At 46.1% G+C, this 19,117-nt stretch overlaps 1 protein-coding gene across 1 annotated transcript in view; it reads right to left on the reverse strand.

Moving 5' to 3' along the window:
• Positions 1 to 19,117, reverse strand: part of LOC140418778 (KH domain-containing, RNA-binding, signal transduction-associated protein 1-like) — a 40,406-nt gene that overhangs the window by 18,780 nt on the left and 2,509 nt on the right. Inside the window, exons 2-5 of the mRNA XM_072502400.1 lie at positions 14,684 to 14,805; positions 13,567 to 13,683; positions 12,656 to 12,802; positions 9,393 to 9,514 (exon numbers count right to left, since the gene is read on the reverse strand). Coding sequence (XP_072358501.1) covers positions 9,393 to 9,514; positions 12,656 to 12,802; positions 13,567 to 13,683; positions 14,684 to 14,805 — 508 coding nt within the window. The remainder of the gene's footprint in view (positions 1 to 9,392; positions 9,515 to 12,655; positions 12,803 to 13,566; positions 13,684 to 14,683; positions 14,806 to 19,117) is intronic.

The raw sequence follows: 19,117 nt of genomic DNA on the forward strand, positions 1-19,117 counted from the left end.
TCAGAAGCACAAAGCGACTTAGGGGTCCCAGTTCAGGATGCTCTTAGGGTTAACATGCAGGTTCAGTTGGCAGTTAGGAAGGCAAATGCAGACGGTGGCGGCCATGGAGTGAAAGGTCGCACATTAGGCAGCTCCCACTCATGGTGGTCTTTTTGTGGCTTTTACGCCGGATTGTTGCAGGAAATTTGGGACCTTGGGAAGGATTTTTTGTTGGTTTTTGCTTCTTGCCTTTGATTGTTTGCACTAAGAGTTGGTTGGGGGGGGGGGGGGGGGGGGGAGAGGAACCCCCCTAAGATGGTCGGCGTCAAGGGCGGAAGCTGCCAGGCTAGCTCATGGAAGCAAAGTGGGGGGTGAGCTGAAGACCGATGGGATGGGAGGGGACGGGGAACTAGACTGCTGACGCTGAGGGAACTTTCAAGGTGGTGGAGGAGGGTCGATGGCGGCCGTTACCGGAGGGCCAGGAGAGGTGCGGGACCTGGGCCAAAGACGGGCCTAGGAGCGGTTATGGTTGATCGGGGGGGGGGGGGGGTGCTCCCCAACTAGGCTGGTAATGTGGAACCTTCGTGGAGTGAATGGGCCAGTCAATAGGGCCCATGTGTTCGTGCACTTGAGGCAGCTGAAGGCAGACGTGGCCATGTTGCAGGAGACACATCTGAAGCTGGGAGACTAGATTAGGTTGAGGAAGGGATGGGACTGGCAGGTGTTCCATTCGAGATTGGACTTTAAAACAAGGGGGGGGGTAGCAGTCCTGGTCAATAAATGCGTGGCATTGAAGGTGGGGAAGATAGAGGCTGACCCGGGGGGGGTAGATTCATTATGGTTAGTGGGAAGTTGGAGGGAATGGCCGTGGTATTGGTGAATATATATGCCCCAAACTGGGATGATGCTGAATTTGTTAGGAGGGTGCTGGGGAAGATCCCGGATCTGGATTCACATCGACTGATTAAGGGGGGAAGACTTTAACACGGTCCTGGATCAGAGGCTGGTCGAGTCCCAGGGCTAGAAAGGTGTCACCTCTGGCAAAGGAGCTGTGGGGGTTCATGGAGCGCATGGGGGGGGGGGGGGGGGGGGGGATCTGTGGAGGTTCGGGAGGCCAAGGAGTAAGGAGTTTTCATTCTACTCCCACGAGCATAAGGTGTATTCCCACATAGACTTTTGTGCTGGACAAAATGCTGCTGGCTGAGGTGGTGGATCTGAATATTCAGCAATTGTGGTGTCAAGACCATGCCCCACACTGGGTAGACCTGCAAGTTAGCAAAGGAAAGACCCAGGGGCCACAATGGAGGTTAGATATAGGGCTGCAAGCGGAGGATGAAGTGTGCGAGCGGCTGAGGGAGGCCATTCGGGGATACATAACGATCAATGACACGGGTGAGATCTCAGCAGGGGTGGTGTGGGAGGTACTGACGGCAGTTATATGGGTGGGTGGGGGTGGGGGGGGGGGGAAAGAGAGAGAGGAGAGAACTCATTTCAATTCAGGCCCATAAGGAGAAGGCTGAACGGGCGGAGCTGGACAGGCTGGTCGGCGAAATTATACAGGTGGACAGGAGGTATGCGGAGTCTCCAGGTGATGGGCCTCTCAAGGAGCGTCAAGAGACTATAATTGGAATTTGGGCTCCTGTCCACAGGCAAGGCAGAGGGACAGCTGAGGAGGGTCAAATGGGGCGGTCTATGAATATGTGGGAAAAGCCAGCAGGATGCTGGCGTACCAGCTGAGGAAACAGGCGGCGGCGAGAGAGAATGGAAAAGAGATACGGGGGGGGGGGGGGGGGGGTGGATCCGGCGGGGGTGAATGATGTGGTTCGGGAATCTTACAGTAGATTATATAAATTGGAACCCCCAACTGGGGAGGAGGCGATGAAGCGATTCTAGAGGGGGCTGGAGTTCCCGAGGATGGAGGAGGGATTGGTGGAAGGCTTGGGAGCCCCAATTGGGCTTGGGGAGGTTATAGATGGGTTGGGGGGCGATGCAATCAGGCAAGGTCCCGGGACCTGATGGATACCTGATTGAGTTCTATTAAAAAAAATCCGGGTTGCTGGGCTGTTCCTGGTGAAGGCTTTTAACGAGTCTAAGGAGTTGGGAGTGTTCCCCCCAATGTTATCACAGGCATCAGTTTCCCTTATTTTGAAGCGGGATAAGGATCCGGAGAGTTGAGTCGTATAGGCCGATCTCCCTTTTAAATGTGGATGCAAAATTGCTGGCAAAGATCTTGGCCACGCGCATAGAGGATTATGTCCCGGGGATAATAAGGGAAGACCAGGCGGGATTTGTGAAGGGACGTCAAATATTAGACGGCCCCTAAACGTGATAATGATGCCAGTGGAGGGGGGCAAGGTCGAGGTGGTGGTGGTCATGGATGTAGAAAAACCCTTTGATCGGGAAGAATGGAAATACCTGTGGGATGTCCTGGGAGGGTTTGGGTTCGGGCAGGGATGCGTGGACTGGGTCCGGCTGCTTTATTAGGCACCAGTGGCGAATGTAAGGACCAATCAGGTTCGGTCAGAGTATTTTAGTCTGTGTATGGGGTCAAGGTAGTGGTGTCCACTCTCCCCATTACTGTTTGCCTTGGCAATGGTGCTTAGGTCATCGAACATTTGGCAGGGGAAAGTGAGATGGGGAGTGGAGCATAGGGTCTCGCTCTATGCAGACGATTTGCTTCTTTACATAACAGACCCGTTGGGGGGAATTGCAGGAATTATGGGCAGACCCGTTGGGGGGAATTGCAGGAATTATGGGGATATTGGCGGAATTTGATCGGTTCTCAGGTTAGAAATTAAACATGAGCAAGAGCGAGGTCTTCACGATCCAGACAAGGGCCAGGAGAGGGGACTGAGGGAGATGCCGTTTAAAGTGGTGGGAAGGAGTTTTAAGTACCTTGGGATTCAGGTGGCATAAGTTAAATTTTGGGCAGGGCGATCGAGCAAATGAAAGGAGACTTCCACAGGTGGCACTGTGAAGGTGACAGTCCTCCCGAGATTGCTATTTGTGTGTTTCAGTGTCTCCCAGTCTACATCCCCAAGGCATTTTTCAGGAAGATGAACATGGCGATCTTGGGTTTTATATGGGCTGGGAAGGCCCAGAGGGTGACGAAGGTCCTTCTGGAACGGGGGGGCGGGGAGGGGGGACTTGTCCCTTCCGGACTTTATTAATTATTATTGTGCGGCTAATATATCGATGGTTAGAAAGTGGGTTTGGGGGGGGGGGGTGGGGTCGGGTCGGTGTGGGAACGACTGGAGGTGACATCTTGTAAGGGCACGAGTCTGGAGGCTGTTAATGGCACCTCTGCCGTTCCCGGTACTCCACAAGCCCAGTGGTAGTGGCAGCCCTGAGAGTGTGGAAGCAATGGAAGGCAGCACATGAGACTGGAGTGGAGGGGGCATCGGTGTGGTCACCGATCTGTGATAACCACCGGTTTGCTCTGGGGGGGTGGGGAAGCTTTAGGAGGTAGCACCGGGCAGGGATCGAGAGATTTGGGGATCTCTTCATTGAGGAGGGTTTCCCGAGCCTAGAGGAGTTTGAGTTGCCGGGTGGGAACGGATTCCGATACCTGCAGGTACGGGACTTTGTCCGGTGGTAGGTTGCAGGCTTTCCTCGCCTCCCCTAAGGGGACTACAGGAGAAGGTGATGTCAAAAACAGGGGTTGGGGAGGGGAGGGTCTCAGAAATATATAAGGAATTGATGGAGAGGGAAGGGGCCCCAATCAGGGAGATGAAGAGGAAGTGGGAGGCTGGGTTGGTTTGGGGGGGGGGGGGGGGGGGGGGGTGGAGAGAGGAGAGGAGAAGAGTTGGAAGTCAGGCTATGGGAGATGGCCCTGAGAGTCAATTCATCCTCGTCGTGTGCCAAGCTTAGCCTGATCCAGTTCAAGGTGGTCCACAGGGCTCATATGACTGTGGCCCGGATGAGGTGTTGCGAGGAGGTGGAGGACAAATGTGGGCAGTGTGGGGGAAGCCCGGCGAATCATATACACGTGTTTCAGCCGTATCCAAAGCTGAGGGGATTCTCAGATGTCATGTCAGAGGTCCTGGAAGGGACTGTTACTCAGAGTCCAGAGATGGATGGCTTCATCTGCAGAAAGTGCACCCAACTGCAGCTCCTCACAGACCGCATGGTTCGGTTGGAGCAGCAATTGGATGCACTTAGGAGCATGCAGGTGGCGGAAAGCGTCATAGATCGCAGTTATGTAAGTGTGGTCACACCCAAGGTGCAGGCAGAGAAATGGGTGACCACCAGAAAGGGCAGGCAGTCAGTGCAGGAATCCCCTGTGGTTGTCCCCCTCTCGAACAGGTATACCCCTTTGGATACTGTCGGGGGGGATAGCCTATCAGGGGAAAACAGCAGCAGCCAGAGCAGTGGCACCACGGCTGGCTCTGATGTTCAGAAGGGAGGGTCAAAGCGCAGAAGAGTAATAGTTATAGGGGACTCTATAGTCAGGGGAACAGATAGGCGCTTCTGTGGACGTGAAAGAGACTCCAGGATGGTATGTTGCCTCCCTGGTGCCAGGGTCCAGGATGTCTCCGAACGGGTAGAGGGAATCCTGAAGGGGGAGGGCAAACAGGTAGAGGTCGTTGTACATATTGGTACTAACGACATAGGCAGGAAGAGGCATGAGGTCCTGCAGCAGGAGTTCAGGGAGCTAGGCAGAAAGTTAAAAGACAGGACCTCGAGGGTTGTAATCTCGGGATTACTCCCTGTGCCACGTGCCAGTGAGGCTAGAAATAGGAAGATAGAGCAGACAAACACGTGGCTAAACAGCTGGTGTAGAAGGGAGGGTTTCGGTTATCTGGACCACTGGGAGCTCTTCCGGGGCAGGTGTGACCTGTATAAGATGGACGGGTTGCATCTAAACCGGAGAGGCATAAATATCCTGGCCGCGAGATTTGCTAGTGTCACACGGGAGGGTTTAAACTAGTGTGGCAGGGGGGTGGGCACGGGAGCAATAGGTCAGAAGGTGAGAGCGTTGAGGGAGAACTAGGGAATATGGACAGTGTGGCTCTGAGGCAGAGCAGACGGGGAGAAGTTGCTGAACACAGCGGGTCTGGTGGCCTGAAGTGCATATGTTTTAATGCAAGGAGCATTACGGGTAAGGCAGATGAACTTAGAGCTTGGATTACTACTTGGAACTATGATGTTGTTGCCATTACAGAGACCTGGTTGAGGGAAGGGCAGGATTGGCAGCTAAACGTTCCAGGTTTTAGATGTTTCAGGCGGGATAGAGGGGGATGTAAAAGGGGAGGCGGAGTTGCGCTACTTGTTCAGGAGAGTATCACAGCTATACAGCGAGAGGACACCTCAGAGGGCAGTGAGGCTATATGGGTAGAGATCAGGAATAAGAAGGGTGCAGTCACAATGTTGGGGGTATACTACAGGCCTCCCAACAGCCAGCGGGAGATAGAGGAGCAGATAGGTAGACAGATTTTGGAAAAGAGTAAAAACAACAGGGTTGTGGTGATGGGAGACTTCAACTTCCCCAATATTGACTGGGACTCACTTAGTGCCAGGGGCTTAGACGGGGCAGAGTTTGTAAGGAGCATCCAGGAGGGCTTCTTAAAACAATATGTAAACAGTCCAACTAGGGAAGAGGCGGTACTGGACCTGGTATTGGGGAATGAGCCCGGCCAGGTGGTAGATGTTTCAGTAGGGGAGCATTTCGGTAACAGTGACCACAATTCAGTAAGTTTTAAAGTACTGGTGGACAAGGATAAGAGTGGTCCGAGGATGAATGTGCTAAATTGGGGGAAGGCTAATTATAACAATATTAGGCGGGAACTGAAGAGCATAGATTGGGGGCGGATGTTTGAGGGCAAATCAACATCTGACATGTGGGAGGCTTTCAAGTGTCAGTTGATAGGAATACAGGACAGGCATGTTCCTGTGAGGAAGAAAGACAAATACGGCAATTTTCGGGAACCTTGGATGACGAATGATATTGTAGGCCTCGTCAAAAAGAAAAAGGAGGCATTTGTCAGGGCTAAAAGGCTGGGAACAGACGAAGCCTGTGTGGCATATAAGGAAAGTAGGAAGGAACTTAAGCAGGGAGTCAGGAGGGCTAGAAGGGGTCATGAAAAGTCATTGGCAAATAGGGTTAAGGAAAATCCCAAGGCTTTTTACACTTACATAAAAAGCAAGAGGGTAGCCAGGGAAAGGGTTGGCCCACTGAAGGATAGGCAAGGGAATCTATGTGTTGAGCCAGAGGAAATGGGCGAGGTACTAAATGAATACTTTGCATCAGTATTCACCAAAGAGAAGGAATTGGTAGATGTTGAGTCTGGAGAAGGGGGTGTAGATAGCCTGGGTCACATTGTGATCCAAAAAGACGAGGTGTTGGGTGTCTTAAAAAATATTAAGGTAGATAAGTCCCCAGGGCCGGATGGGATCTACCCCAGAATACTGAAGGAGGCTGGAGAGGAAATTGCTGAGGCCTTGACAGAAATCTTTGGATCCTCGCTGTCTTCAGGGGATGTCCCGGAGGACTGGAGAATAGCCAATGTTGTTCCTCTGTTTAAGAAGGGTGGCAGGGATAATCCCGGGAACTACAGGCCGGTGAGCCTTACTTCAGTGGTAGGGAAATTACTGGAGAGAATTCTTCGAGACAGGATCTACTCCCATTTGGAAGCAAATGGACGTATTAGTGAGAGGCAGCACGGTTTTGTGAAGGGGAGGTCGTGTCTCACTAACTTGATAGAGTTTTTCGAGGAGGTCACTAAGATGATTGATGCAGGTAGGGCAGTAGATGTTGTCTATATGGACTTCAGTAAGGCCTTTGACAAGGTCCCTCATGGTAGACTAGTACAAAAGGTGAAGTCACACGGGATCAGGGGTGAACTGGCAAGGTGGATACAGAACTGGCTAGGCCATAGAAGGCAGAGGGTAGCAATGGAGGGATGCTTTTCTAATTGGAGGGCTGTGACCAGTGGTGTTCCACAGGGATCAGTGCTGGGACCTTTGCTCTTTGTAGTATATATAAATGATTTGGAGGAAAATGTAACTGGTCTGATTAGTAAGTTTGCAGACGACACAAAGGTTGGTGGAATTGCGGATAGCGATGAGGACTGTCTGAGGATACAGCAGGATTTAGATTGTCTGGAGACTTGGGCGGAGAGATGGCAGATGGAGTTTAACCTGGACAAATGTGAGGTAATGCATTTTGGAAGGGCTAATGCAGGTAGGGAATATACAGTGAATGGTAGAACCCTCAAGAGTATTGAAAGTCAAAGAGATCTAGGAGTACAGGTCCACAGATCACTGAAAGGGGCTACACAGGTGGAGAAGGTAGTCAAGAAGGCATACGGCATGCTTGCCTTCATTGGCCGGGGCATTGAGTATAAGAATTGGCAAGTCATGTTGCAGCTGTATAGAACCTTAGTTAGGCCACACTTGGAGTATAGTGTTCAATTCTGGTCGCCACACTACCAGAAGGATGTGGAGGCTTTAGAGAGGGTGCAGAAGAGATTTACCAGAATGTTGCCTGGTATGGAGGGCATAAGCTATGAGGAGCGATTGAATAAACTCGGTTTGTTCTCACTGGAACGAAGGAGGTTGAGGGGCGACCTGATAGAGGTATACAAAATTATGAGGGGCATAGACAGAGTGGATAGTCAGAGGCTTTTCCCCAGGGTAGAGGGGTCAATTACTAGGGGGCATAGGTTTAAGGTGAGAGGGGCAAAGTTTAGAGTAGATGTACGAGGCAAGTTTTTTACGCAGAGGGTAGTGGGTGCCTGGAACTCACTACCGGAGGAGGTAGTGGAGGCAGGGACGATAGGGACATTTAAGGGGCATCTTGACAAATATATGAATAGGATGGGAATAGAAGGATACGGACCCAGGAAGTGTAGAAGATTGTAGTTTAGTCGGGCAGTATGGTCGGCACGGGCTTGGAGGGCCGAAGGGCCTGTTCCTGTGCTGTACATTTCTTTGTTCTTTGTATGGCAATATTTGGTGTCGGAAGATCCGGGAGGCGAGACGTTTTTGCCTTTGCCTCCCTGGTGACCCGGAGGCGGATTTTGCTGGGATGGAGGGATTCGGAGCTAGATAGGGTCTGGATTAATATGAGGATGAGGGTTATGGGGAGAAGACAGGAGAATGGCAGAGCAGACTTGACTGGCTGTGCCCTAATTCTGTTCTTATGGTCTTAATATTGTGGTACAATTAGTGACACTTATGCTGTTTATATTAGACTTGTAGAGAGTCAAGTTTCTAACTGCTCAGAAACACTCAATGAGCAAAAGTGAAATCTTTTGAGTGCGTGGTAACATGGAGACCCAGATGGAAGACGAGACAAGTAAACTCATGGGGATCAAAGAGTGGCAGACATAAATACAATGCCTGGAAGCATTCATGAAATTTATATCACCAACAGTGGGAAATATTCGTAAGATAGTCAAGTGTCTGGATACAAAATAAGATTCAGTGATGCAGTGCAACATTGCACTGATAGAAGCACAAATTCCACTTAAGATCCTTGAGTGAACTCTCAATTACCCTTAGTGAGAGTGAACACACCAACACGCAGTTCAATATCCTTGGAAATTGGAATTGAAAATACAGGGATATGATCCCTGGCCCCCATATTTCTAACTCTGTGTTGATGCTTTGTTGATAACAAATGGAAGTATCAGCACAGACAATACAGTCCAATGTACAGCCAGAGTGACATTCAACAGCAGGAAAATCAGATTATCTGGATGCAAGTTTATTTTCTGTTAAATCTTGTGGAAGAATAAAAATGTAGATTGAACAGCCTTTCAGAAGGTTTCCGAGGGTGCAAAATGAAGACATTTCCAGAATTTGAGAATGTAGTGACTGAATTGTTTAATGTGGCACAAAGCAAAACAAGCCAGTATGACCCGATGTTTGATTCCCTGTGTGTTAAGGTAGCCGATTTAAAGCAAGCCAGCTACTGAAATGGTGCCGTTTACGTGGTTAGCAATGCTGCCGCACAACGCCAGGGACTCGTTCAATTCCGGCTTTGGGTGACTGTGGAGTTTGCACTTTCTCCCCATGTCTGCATAGGTCTACTCTGTGTGTTCCGGTTTCCTCCCACAGTACGAAGATGTGATGAAGTGGATTGGCCATGATAAATTGCCACTTAATGTACAGGAAAGTGCAGGTTAGGTGGGGCTATGGGGTTACAGAGATAGGCCAGGAGAGTGGGTCTAAGTAGGGTGCTCCTTAAGAGGGTTGGTGCAGACTCGATTGGCCGAATGGCCTCCTTCTGCACGGTAACAATTCTATGGTTCTAATTCAGTGTGCCGACATTAAGGAATTGGTTGTTGGATTTGAGGGGTGGGGGGAAACAGCTTTGACTCTTACACCTGATCAGTGAGCTCTACTGGGCTGAAGATGTATATTTCAGATGCTGAGCTTTTTCAACTCAACCATTATGTAACTGTTACCTTGCAAGTGGTACAGGTGGAGCTCCACGGCCACGTACACCTCTCCCACGAGAAGCTTCTTGCCCACCATTCAAGTACGCCAGCTCAGTTAACTGCTCCTGCCTTATTTCATCATTGTAGTCCTGTTAAAGTGATTACATAAATAATTATAAATACAGAAAAATAATTATGTTATGGCACCAGCCTTTCAACACCACATCTAGCATGTAATTCTTTGTCGATCAGAGCTCTCAGTAAGCAACCAGTGCTATTTTCTTTTCTCTCCTGCCTACATTCCTGTGGCTGACTTACTGGCCACTTTACCATTGCGCACAAGTTTACAGTTAACAACTTTAGTTTTAATGCATCTTGCTATAATCAGTTCATAGTTGTCATCTCCTGTGTCAGATATATGCAAGTACCGCAAGCAATTAGGAAATTAAAAGGTATATAGGAAGATACCCCCCTTACTACAAAGGAATTAGAGTACAAAAATGAAAACACCATACTTGGGAGCACGGTGTGGAGTTTTGGTCTCCACACCTAAGGATACAATTGCCTTAGAGCGAGTTCAACAAAGGCTCATTAGATTAATTTCTGGGATGACAGACAAGGAGAAGTAGAGTAGACTAGATCTAAATTTAGAAGAATGAGGGGTGAGCTAATTAAAGCATAAAATTCTTCAGGGACCTGATAGTGTAGATGCTGGGAAAGTGTTTCCTCTAGTTGGGGAGTCTACAATACAAGATCAGACTCAAATACAAGGGTCAGTCATTTAGGACTGAAATGGAGAACAGGGTTCATAATCATTGAAATTCTATGCACCAGACTGTGCATAGAACATTCAGTCACGGATTACGTCAAAATATATTGCTAGATTTTTTGGAATTAAGGGATTCTACTACAGTGCAGAAAGGTGTAGCTGAGGTAGATGATCATTCATGATTTTACTGAACACTGGAGCAGGCTTGAAGAAGCTACTGCTCCTATTGCTACATACTTACTGAACATTCAAAATTGTCAACAACTTTGCAAACATTTGTTTCCTTTTTAAAGCTTGCACTACTAAAGAGCCCAAATTCCCATCAGTTTACAAATGCTGGCAGCTTTGGGTCTAACAGTTTATGCACACCACTGGATTGATTGGAGAATCAGTGCCGAACACAGTACATCATGCTTAATTCTAACAATCCAAAATCAGTAAACCATGACAACAATAACTGTGAAGCCTTGCTGTCCCCTCCAGGATTACAGTCCTCTTCAACCTACACTTCATTCCAAAGCATGAGCATTTCAGCAGTGCATCAGTGTGTTGGTCGTTCTCATTTGAGCATGCTTATTACAATTGACTGAAAATTAGTTTTATAAACATTGAACCCCGTTGCCATTCCGGCATCAACAGATTTTCAGGACTAAAATTGCAGTAATGCAATAATGCTGCAATATTCACCTCGACATCACACCTCTCCAACACAACACATGCAATGTACAGCAGAATTAATGGTCATTTAGTACAGAACAGAAAACACCATAGAAATAGGTAGCAGGAGAATAAGTCAATGTGGATTAAATGTAGAACATACAGTAGCCCAATTAAGGGCTGTCTGAAGACTTAGTCGGATTAAGGAGGGTTTTCAGCGACGGAAGAAGTGATTAAGGCAACAGCAAGCTACAGTTCTAAGAGCTTCTAAATGCAATATGAAAGAACCAAGACAATAAGTTTACACAATTTTGAAGGGGACTTGAGCAGATGACACGCTGATTATTAAATCCAGCAATGTGGTGTGTGCACCATTTTTGCTTTCTCACTGTGTTACACAGCTATCCCATTTGTCATCCGATACAGTTTTTAAAATCTCTCCCTAGAGTATAATAGATAGAGCCCAATAGATAATGGACTTTTCTATAATTAGCATTAAATTGAACCCCATCCTTGGTCTTCCAATGTTCGGGAATTTCATGGATGTTTATTACAGCAATCACTTCAGAATACAGAAGACTGCCGCTGTCTCAGAATAAAATTAACTCAAGCTGAAATATGCATACATTCCGCTGACGAGACCTGCTGAATCCAATGGCATTAACTCCTCACTTCTTTCCTAAGTGTGTTTGAGGTTTTGGCACGGGAGGGCGGATGGACAGGGAATTGACATATGCCTAACAGAGCCGCAACATCTATTTGCCCAACTCCCAGGAGGCAAGCTCAGTCTCTCATATTTGTGGCTGCAGTGGGGAAAGCAGTCAAAGAAAATACACAACACCATCCTCCTTGTTACAAAGGACTTATTTGTCAGATAAACAATGTATTTGTAAAAATCACACTTAATCGTGAAGATTTTTAATTAAACTTCCAATTCAACTACCCATTTATACAACTTTGATTTAAATATTTTGCCCAGTTTGAGCCCAACGGATGGAATGAAATCCCCCTCCCTGCTGCAATAAGACTTGACTGGGTCCCCACCATGTAGGGGTATGGCTCATGCATGTGGAAAGTTGCAATGGCCTTCTTCTCAGGTTGAAGTGTACAGTCAAGGGAGAACTTTGCTCTGGTCTTAAGCCTGCAGTCCTAGAGCTAGGAAACTACATGTGATAGAAAACCAAAAAGTGTTCCATTCAAAAGGATCATCTCCCCGTTATAAATAGAAACATAATTGAAAACACAATCAGTAAAAATGCTAGTATGTAAAACTAGTCTTCAAACGTAGCAGATTTCTCCACAGGAGCATTCTAACCAACAAAATTATGACAAAACCTAATTTGCTATGAAGCAGATTTCAGCTGACCTTCAATCAAAGGTCTTGCTTCCATGCATACTAATCCCAGTGGTGTAAAAGGCATATTTGCAAAATCTAATTACTGTTGTGTAAGGATCGAGCTAATGAGAATTTGTAATGAAGTGCGAGAAGTATTAAATGCATGTTTAACAGACACTGTAATTGAGTAAGGAAATAAATCCATCCCACTGGCTCCCTGTCACAGACTTGATACGTCATCACAATGTTCCAGCTATGGGCTTTTCTGCAGTTATCCTACTTGGACAAATCTGAATCTGCTTTTCAGTGAATCCAAGCTAAAATGTGAAAGTCAAATTGGCCTGTACTCACTCCACATTTCGACCACTGAACATAAGCAGCTCAAGACTACAATATGAAAGGCACAACCACCCCCATTCATTGATTCCCTCCATTTTGGGATTGGTGCAATGGGGAAAGGGAGCAAAGTTGACATTTGGAAACAAGCTGCAGCCTGAATCTGACGATCAAGATTAAATAATGACTCACGGGAATAAGGAATTTTTTAAGCTCCTCCATGGCATGGTACATTCGTGAATAGGCCTCGGTTGGGGGAGCGAAGACTTCAACAAGAACATGCAGGTCATTGTTCAGATGTGCATATTTAGCTTCTCCTCCTTTACGAAGTTCATCTTCCTGATGAGATGGAAAGGAAAAAACATTTGTATTTAACAACAGATACTGAACATCATGCATAGCTGAGCACTGGCACTGATCAGATGCCAAATTGCTATGATTTGTTGATGATCTTGACAACAGTATGTTAAACCATTTCATTGATTCAAGGATTTTCCTAATGTAAAGTGGGTTGTTCTGCCAGGGTACACTGGCCTACTGACAGCAGCCAACCTTGGTATCACCTACAAGTAATTACTGCTCTTCAATATGCAATTCACTCATGGAGGGAAAGGTGATCAATTTAAACCCTCATCTGCACTGGGGGCATACACAATAATCAGTAATCAGAGCCCAGGCTAATCTTCCCCTCTCCTTTTCACATTTATGAAAGCAAACTATTATGTCCCTGTCAGTACGTCAGAGATCATAAATCGCCAAGTGGAGATCAAACTTAACACCATCTATTCTCCTTCTGCAAATAATCGTGAATCATATGCAGACATAAATTACACTCATTCTCATGTCTACAATATTTTAACACCAACTCACTCAGTTCACACCACCTGAACTTAAAATGTTTTGACAAGTTTATGCAAAACTGAATCAACCATTCTACAGGAACAGTTGCACCCGGACATGAATTTCAGAAGTTTGAATAAAGTGGCCACACTGATCATGTTCCAAAGGATTCAACTGGGGCACAACCTTTCTAACCCATCTACAATCCCAATGAGATTGTATATTGATCATCAAATCATTCCTGTCCAACACAGTTTTTGTACCTTAGACTTATCTCTCATCGAGCCTTTGCCAAGGATGGACATTTTTGTGCCAGTATCTTCCTGTAGCCTCTTTAATGAATTTCCTCTAGGTCCAAGCAGTTTCCCTACAAAGTTGAACTGTAAAAGCATGGCAAATTAATGCAGAACTTCATTACAACAAAGATCACATTTCAAAAAAGTATTGGTTATAAAGCATTTTGGGGACATCTTAAGGCCATGAAAGGAGCTAAAATTAATGAGATTGTCTTTTCGTTAAACCATTCAACTTAGAAGATAACTACTCACATGAAGTTCACATCACAAACCAATGAAAAGCATAATGTTTTCTCTTCATTTCTTCCCCCCACCCTCATCTTGAAACATTTAGCATTGAGTGGGGAAAGAGGAAAAGATTCACCAAGCTTCATTCCAGGTACAGCAAGTTCCCCAAAATTCAACTAGCTTAGATAAGACAGTTTGGGATTAATTTATCCTTATTTCTCCCTCAGAAACACTGCCAAAGATCAAGCACGTATGCCATTCAAGTGCACCATGGCATAAATGGACACAGGGTAAGTTGTGGAAATAATGGATCCCCTTAATAAATTATTCCAATTTTGGAATAATGCCATGAAACGAGATACGCTATGCTACCACCATTGCTGTATTTTACAGGTAGTCAGGATTAAGTCAGAGCTCCCCAAATCCCCTGGGTCTTAATGTCCATCACCCATTTAAAAATAATTGGTACCTTAACATTTACTGGAGGTTGTTGGGACACAAGTTAAATTTAAGCAGGCGCCAAAGGGGACTTTGGAAATGTCACACCCTTTCCAGTGAATGGCACATTGCTCACCCTCTTGTGCTCCACATGTTATCGCTGTGGTGTCAGCAGACAACGTACTGAAGTATGAGTCCCCCCGCCCCCGAAGCCACAACAACACAGTAGCACTATCAGCAGAACCAAAACAATGCTGAGCAATCATACTGCACAACACACCATGAATGAATGGACAATCGCACAAGCACTAATCTCACCCCCACCAGCAAATCAAAATCCTTGCTCCCAAAGCATCAGAATTGCAAAGCACTGCTCCAACTCCAAACTAAGATACATGCAGTGCATCAGAGACCTTACCTTGGGGAACTGCGCAATCGGAATCAGACATCGCTCAGAAAGCTTGATGTTCTTCTGTGTCAGGACATCAAGAAATCTCTTTTCCTCCTCTTTCTTCTCTCCCTTCTGAACCTTTTCCATTTCTGGGAATAAAAAAGGCAAAATAATTCAAAACTCCTCTAGAGATCAAATAAATTATAGAGAGAGAGCACTTGTATTAATACACACCATGTTACTGGGTTGAAAGGTGGCAAATGGAGTTTAATGTAGAGAAGTGTGAGGTGATTCACTTTGGAAGGAATAACAGGAATGCGGAATATTTGGCTAATGGTAAAGTTCTTGAAAGTGTGGATGAGCAGAGGGATCTAGGTGTCCATGTACATAGATCCCTGAAAGTTGCCACCCAGGTTGATAGGGTTGTGAAGAAGGCCTATGGAGTGTTGGCCTTTATTGGTAGAGGGATTGAGTTCCGGAGTCGGGAGGTCATGTTGCAGCTGTACAGAACTCTGGTCCGGCCGCATTTGGAGTATTGCGTACAGTTCTGGTCACCGCATTATAGGAAGGACGTGGAGGCTTTGGAGCGGGTGCAGAGGAGATTTACCAGGATGTTGCCTGGTATGGAGGGAAAATCTTATGAGGAAAGGCTGATGGACTTGAGGTTGTTTTCGTTGGAGAGAAGAAGGTTAAGAGGAGACTTAATAGAGGCATACAAAATGATCAGGGGGTTGGATAGGGTGGACAGTGAGAGCCTTCTCCCGCGGATGGATATGGCTGGCACGAGGGGACATAACTTTAAACTGAGGGGTAATAGATATAGGACAGAGGTCAGAGGTAGGTTCTTTACGCAAAGAGTAGTGAGGCCGTGGAATGCCCTACCTGCTACAGTAGTGAACTCGCCAACATTGAGGGCATTTAAAAGTTTATTGGATAAACATATGGATGATAATGGCATAGTGTAGGTTAGATGGCTTTTGTTTCGGTGCAACATCGTGGGCCGAAGGGCCTGTACTGCGCTGTATTGTTCTATGTTGTATGTTCTATGTTACGAGAAATATTCTTACCCGATGACAAGTTATTCATTGAAAAGTAAACATGGATGATCATGGGAACTGCTACAGAAATTCCAATTTGTAACTAACTTCACTTTTATGAGCATTTTGTTGTGTTTAACCAAAGCTCTTTCTCGGCTGCACTCTACAAATTTACAGAGAGGAGTCTCAGCACCTAGGATAGGAAGGGTGCAGGTTGGAGAACAACAAAAATATTTTTAGTGCTGACGGACCCGATTCTGTCAGTATCATGGGGTGCTGAAATCCAACAAGGAGAGTGCCGAAGAGAATAGAAACTAACTGCCATAGTTCAATCTTGCCCCAATCCCCATAACCAGCTCACAGAATATCACATGCCATGGCTGTGCAATCTCCTGGAACACACTCCTGTGGGTGATCTGTAAGTGCAGATGTGGAAACATAGAAGATTGGAGCAGGAGGCCTTTTGGTCCTTCGAGCCTGCGCTGCCATTCATCACGATCATTCAACTCAATAGCCTAATCTTGCTTTCTCCCCATAGCCTTTGATCCCATTTTCCCCAAGTGCTGTATCTAGCCGCCTACATCTCGGAAAATGTCATCTGCAGTGCAGTACAGATGAGGTTCCTAACTTAATGTTAATAACATATCCAATATATTTCAATTTAAAAATATAAATATCTATGCAGTGCACAAAAGTTGCTTGTTTATGCAATTTCCAAGTCATATTAAAGAATCCCAACTGCGTCAAATACATGGGTTGAGATAGCTTCATAGAATGTGGAAAATACCACAACCACTGTAGCACAGTGGTTAGCACTGTTGCTACACAGCAGAAGGGACCCAAGTTCGATTCCCAGCTTGGATCACTGTCTGTGTGGAGTCTGCACGTTCTCCCCCTACAAGTCCTGAAAGACAGGCTTGTTAGGTGAATTGTAAATGCTGAATTCTCCTTCAGTGTACCCAAACTGGCGCCGTAGTGTGGCAACTAGGGATTTTCACAGTAACTTAATTGCAGCGTATAATGTAAGCCTACTTGTGACACTCATTATTATTGATGTCCGGAGCTTCTTTTTGAACACCTGAGGCTTGTGTTCACTGAAGTTTACAAGAATAGGAGGCAACTTGATTGAACCATACAAGATCCTGAATGGCATTAACAGGATGGATGTGGGAAAATCTAGAACTGGGGTCACTGTTTAAAAATAAGGGATCACTCACTTTAAACAGAGATGACTGGTATTTTTTCTCTCAGAGGGTTGAGTCTTTGGAATTCAATGTTAAACGGGAGTAGAAGCAGAGCTAAATGGATTCTTGATTAACAAGAGGGTGAAAGGTTATCTGGACCCTATTTGCCAATGACTTTTCGTGACCCCTTTTAGCCCTCCTGACTCCTTGCTCAAGTTCCTCCTACTTTCCTTATATTCCACAGGCTTTGTCTGTTCCCAGCCTTCTAGACCTGACAAATGCCTGCTTTTTCTTTTTGATGTGGCCTACAATATCTCCCGTTATCCAAGGTTCCCAAAACTTTTCATATTTATTCTCTTCCTCACAGGAACATGCCGATCCTGAATTCCTTTCAACTGACATTTGATAGCCTCCCACATGTCAGATGTTAATTTACCCTCAAACATCCGCACCAAATCGAAGTCCTTCAGCCCCCGCCTAAAATTGTTATAATTAGCCTTCCCCCAATTTAGCACATTCCCAGGACCACTCTTATCCTTGTCCACCAGCACTTTTAAACTTACTGAATTGTGGTCACAGTTCTTGAAATGCTCCCCTACTGAAACTTATACCAACCACCTGGCTGGGCTCATTCCCCAAAACCAGGTCCAGTATAGCCCGTTCCCTAGTTGGACTATCTACATATTGTTTTAAGAAGCCCTCCTGGATGCTCTTACAAACTCTGCCCCGTCCAAGCCCCTAGCACCAACTGAGTCCCAGTCAATATTGGGGAAGTTAAAGTCTCCCATCACAACCCTGTTGCTTTTACTCCTTTCCAAAATCTGTCTACATATCTGCTCCTCTATCTCCCGCTGGCTGTTGGGAGGCCTGTAGTAAACTCCCAACATTGTGACTGCACCCTTCTTATTCCTGATCTCTACCCATATAGCCTCGCTGCCCTCCGAGGTGTCCTCCCGCAATACAGCTGTGATATTCTCCCGAACCAGTAGCGCAGCTCCTCCAGCCCTTTTACATCCCCCTAGTTCTCCCTCAATATTCTCATCTTCTGACCTATTGCTCTGGTACCCACCGGAGAAAAAGAGAGAATCTAACCATCTCACTGACATTCAATGGCATTACCATTGATAAATCCCCTATATTAACATCCTGGGGGTTACCACTGACCAGACTGAACTGGACCAGCCATATAAATACTGTGGTTACAAGAGCAGGCCAGAAGGAATTCTGCAGAGAGTAACCTACTGACGATACAAAGCCTGCTGACCGTAATGGAATATTCCCCACTTTCCTGGACGAGTGCATCATGAAATATTTACAAGGCTCCACGCCTATTCATAAAACCATAGAATAGTTACAGTTAACAGTAGGATTGATGTGGAGATGCCGGCGTTGGACTGGGGTGAGCACAATAAGAAGTCTTACAACACCAGGTTAAAAGTCCAACAGGTTTGTTTCGATGTCACTTGCTTTCGGAGCGCTGCTCCTTCCTCAGGTGAAAGAAGGGGGTCAACAGTAGGATGTTCAGCTCCCACTCCCACACATTTTCATCCAGCCTTGCAATGTTCTCTCCAGGTAATTATTCAATTCCCCTTTGAAATGCACAATTGAATCTGCCTCCATTAGGCAGTGCATTCCAGATCCTAATTACTTGCTGCATAAAAGGATTTATCGTGTCATCATTGCTTCTTTGACCAATCACCTTTGATTGGTATCCTCTGGTTCTCAACTTTTCTGCCAATTGGAACAGCTTCTCTCTCAACTCTTCGCCAAATATCTTGTTCCAGTTTGATCAACCTATCCACGAAACTTCTCTCAGTGCTGGACCAACACCCATGAATCTTTTCTGCATACTCTGCAATGCCTTCACATCCTTCCACAGTTGGACATAAAACTCCCAGTTGAACCACTGTGCCATAAAGGTCCAGCATAACTTCCTTGTTTTCGTACTGTGTTTACAAAACCCAGGATCCTGTGTGCCTTATTCTTAACAACTCCTCCACCGTACCCCACAGACCGGCAGTCTTCATCTTGTATCGCCTTGTCACATTATTCCGGCCAAGGCACTTATAACATGTGGTTTTGTAAATTAAACCACTTTAGATGGAGACGACAGACATAACATTTAAATAAGCAGTAAACAAGTATAGCGACCTCATCAATAACACAAAATAAACCCAGGTTATAGGGTGCAGCAAAAGAAACACGATGCATATAACTCAGCACAAAGCACACCACTGAAA

The sequence above is a fragment of the Scyliorhinus torazame genome, chromosome 1 (genome assembly GCF_047496885.1).
Source record: "Scyliorhinus torazame isolate Kashiwa2021f chromosome 1, sScyTor2.1, whole genome shotgun sequence".
In the NCBI taxonomy this organism is placed as follows: domain Eukaryota; kingdom Metazoa; phylum Chordata; class Chondrichthyes; order Carcharhiniformes; family Scyliorhinidae; genus Scyliorhinus; species Scyliorhinus torazame.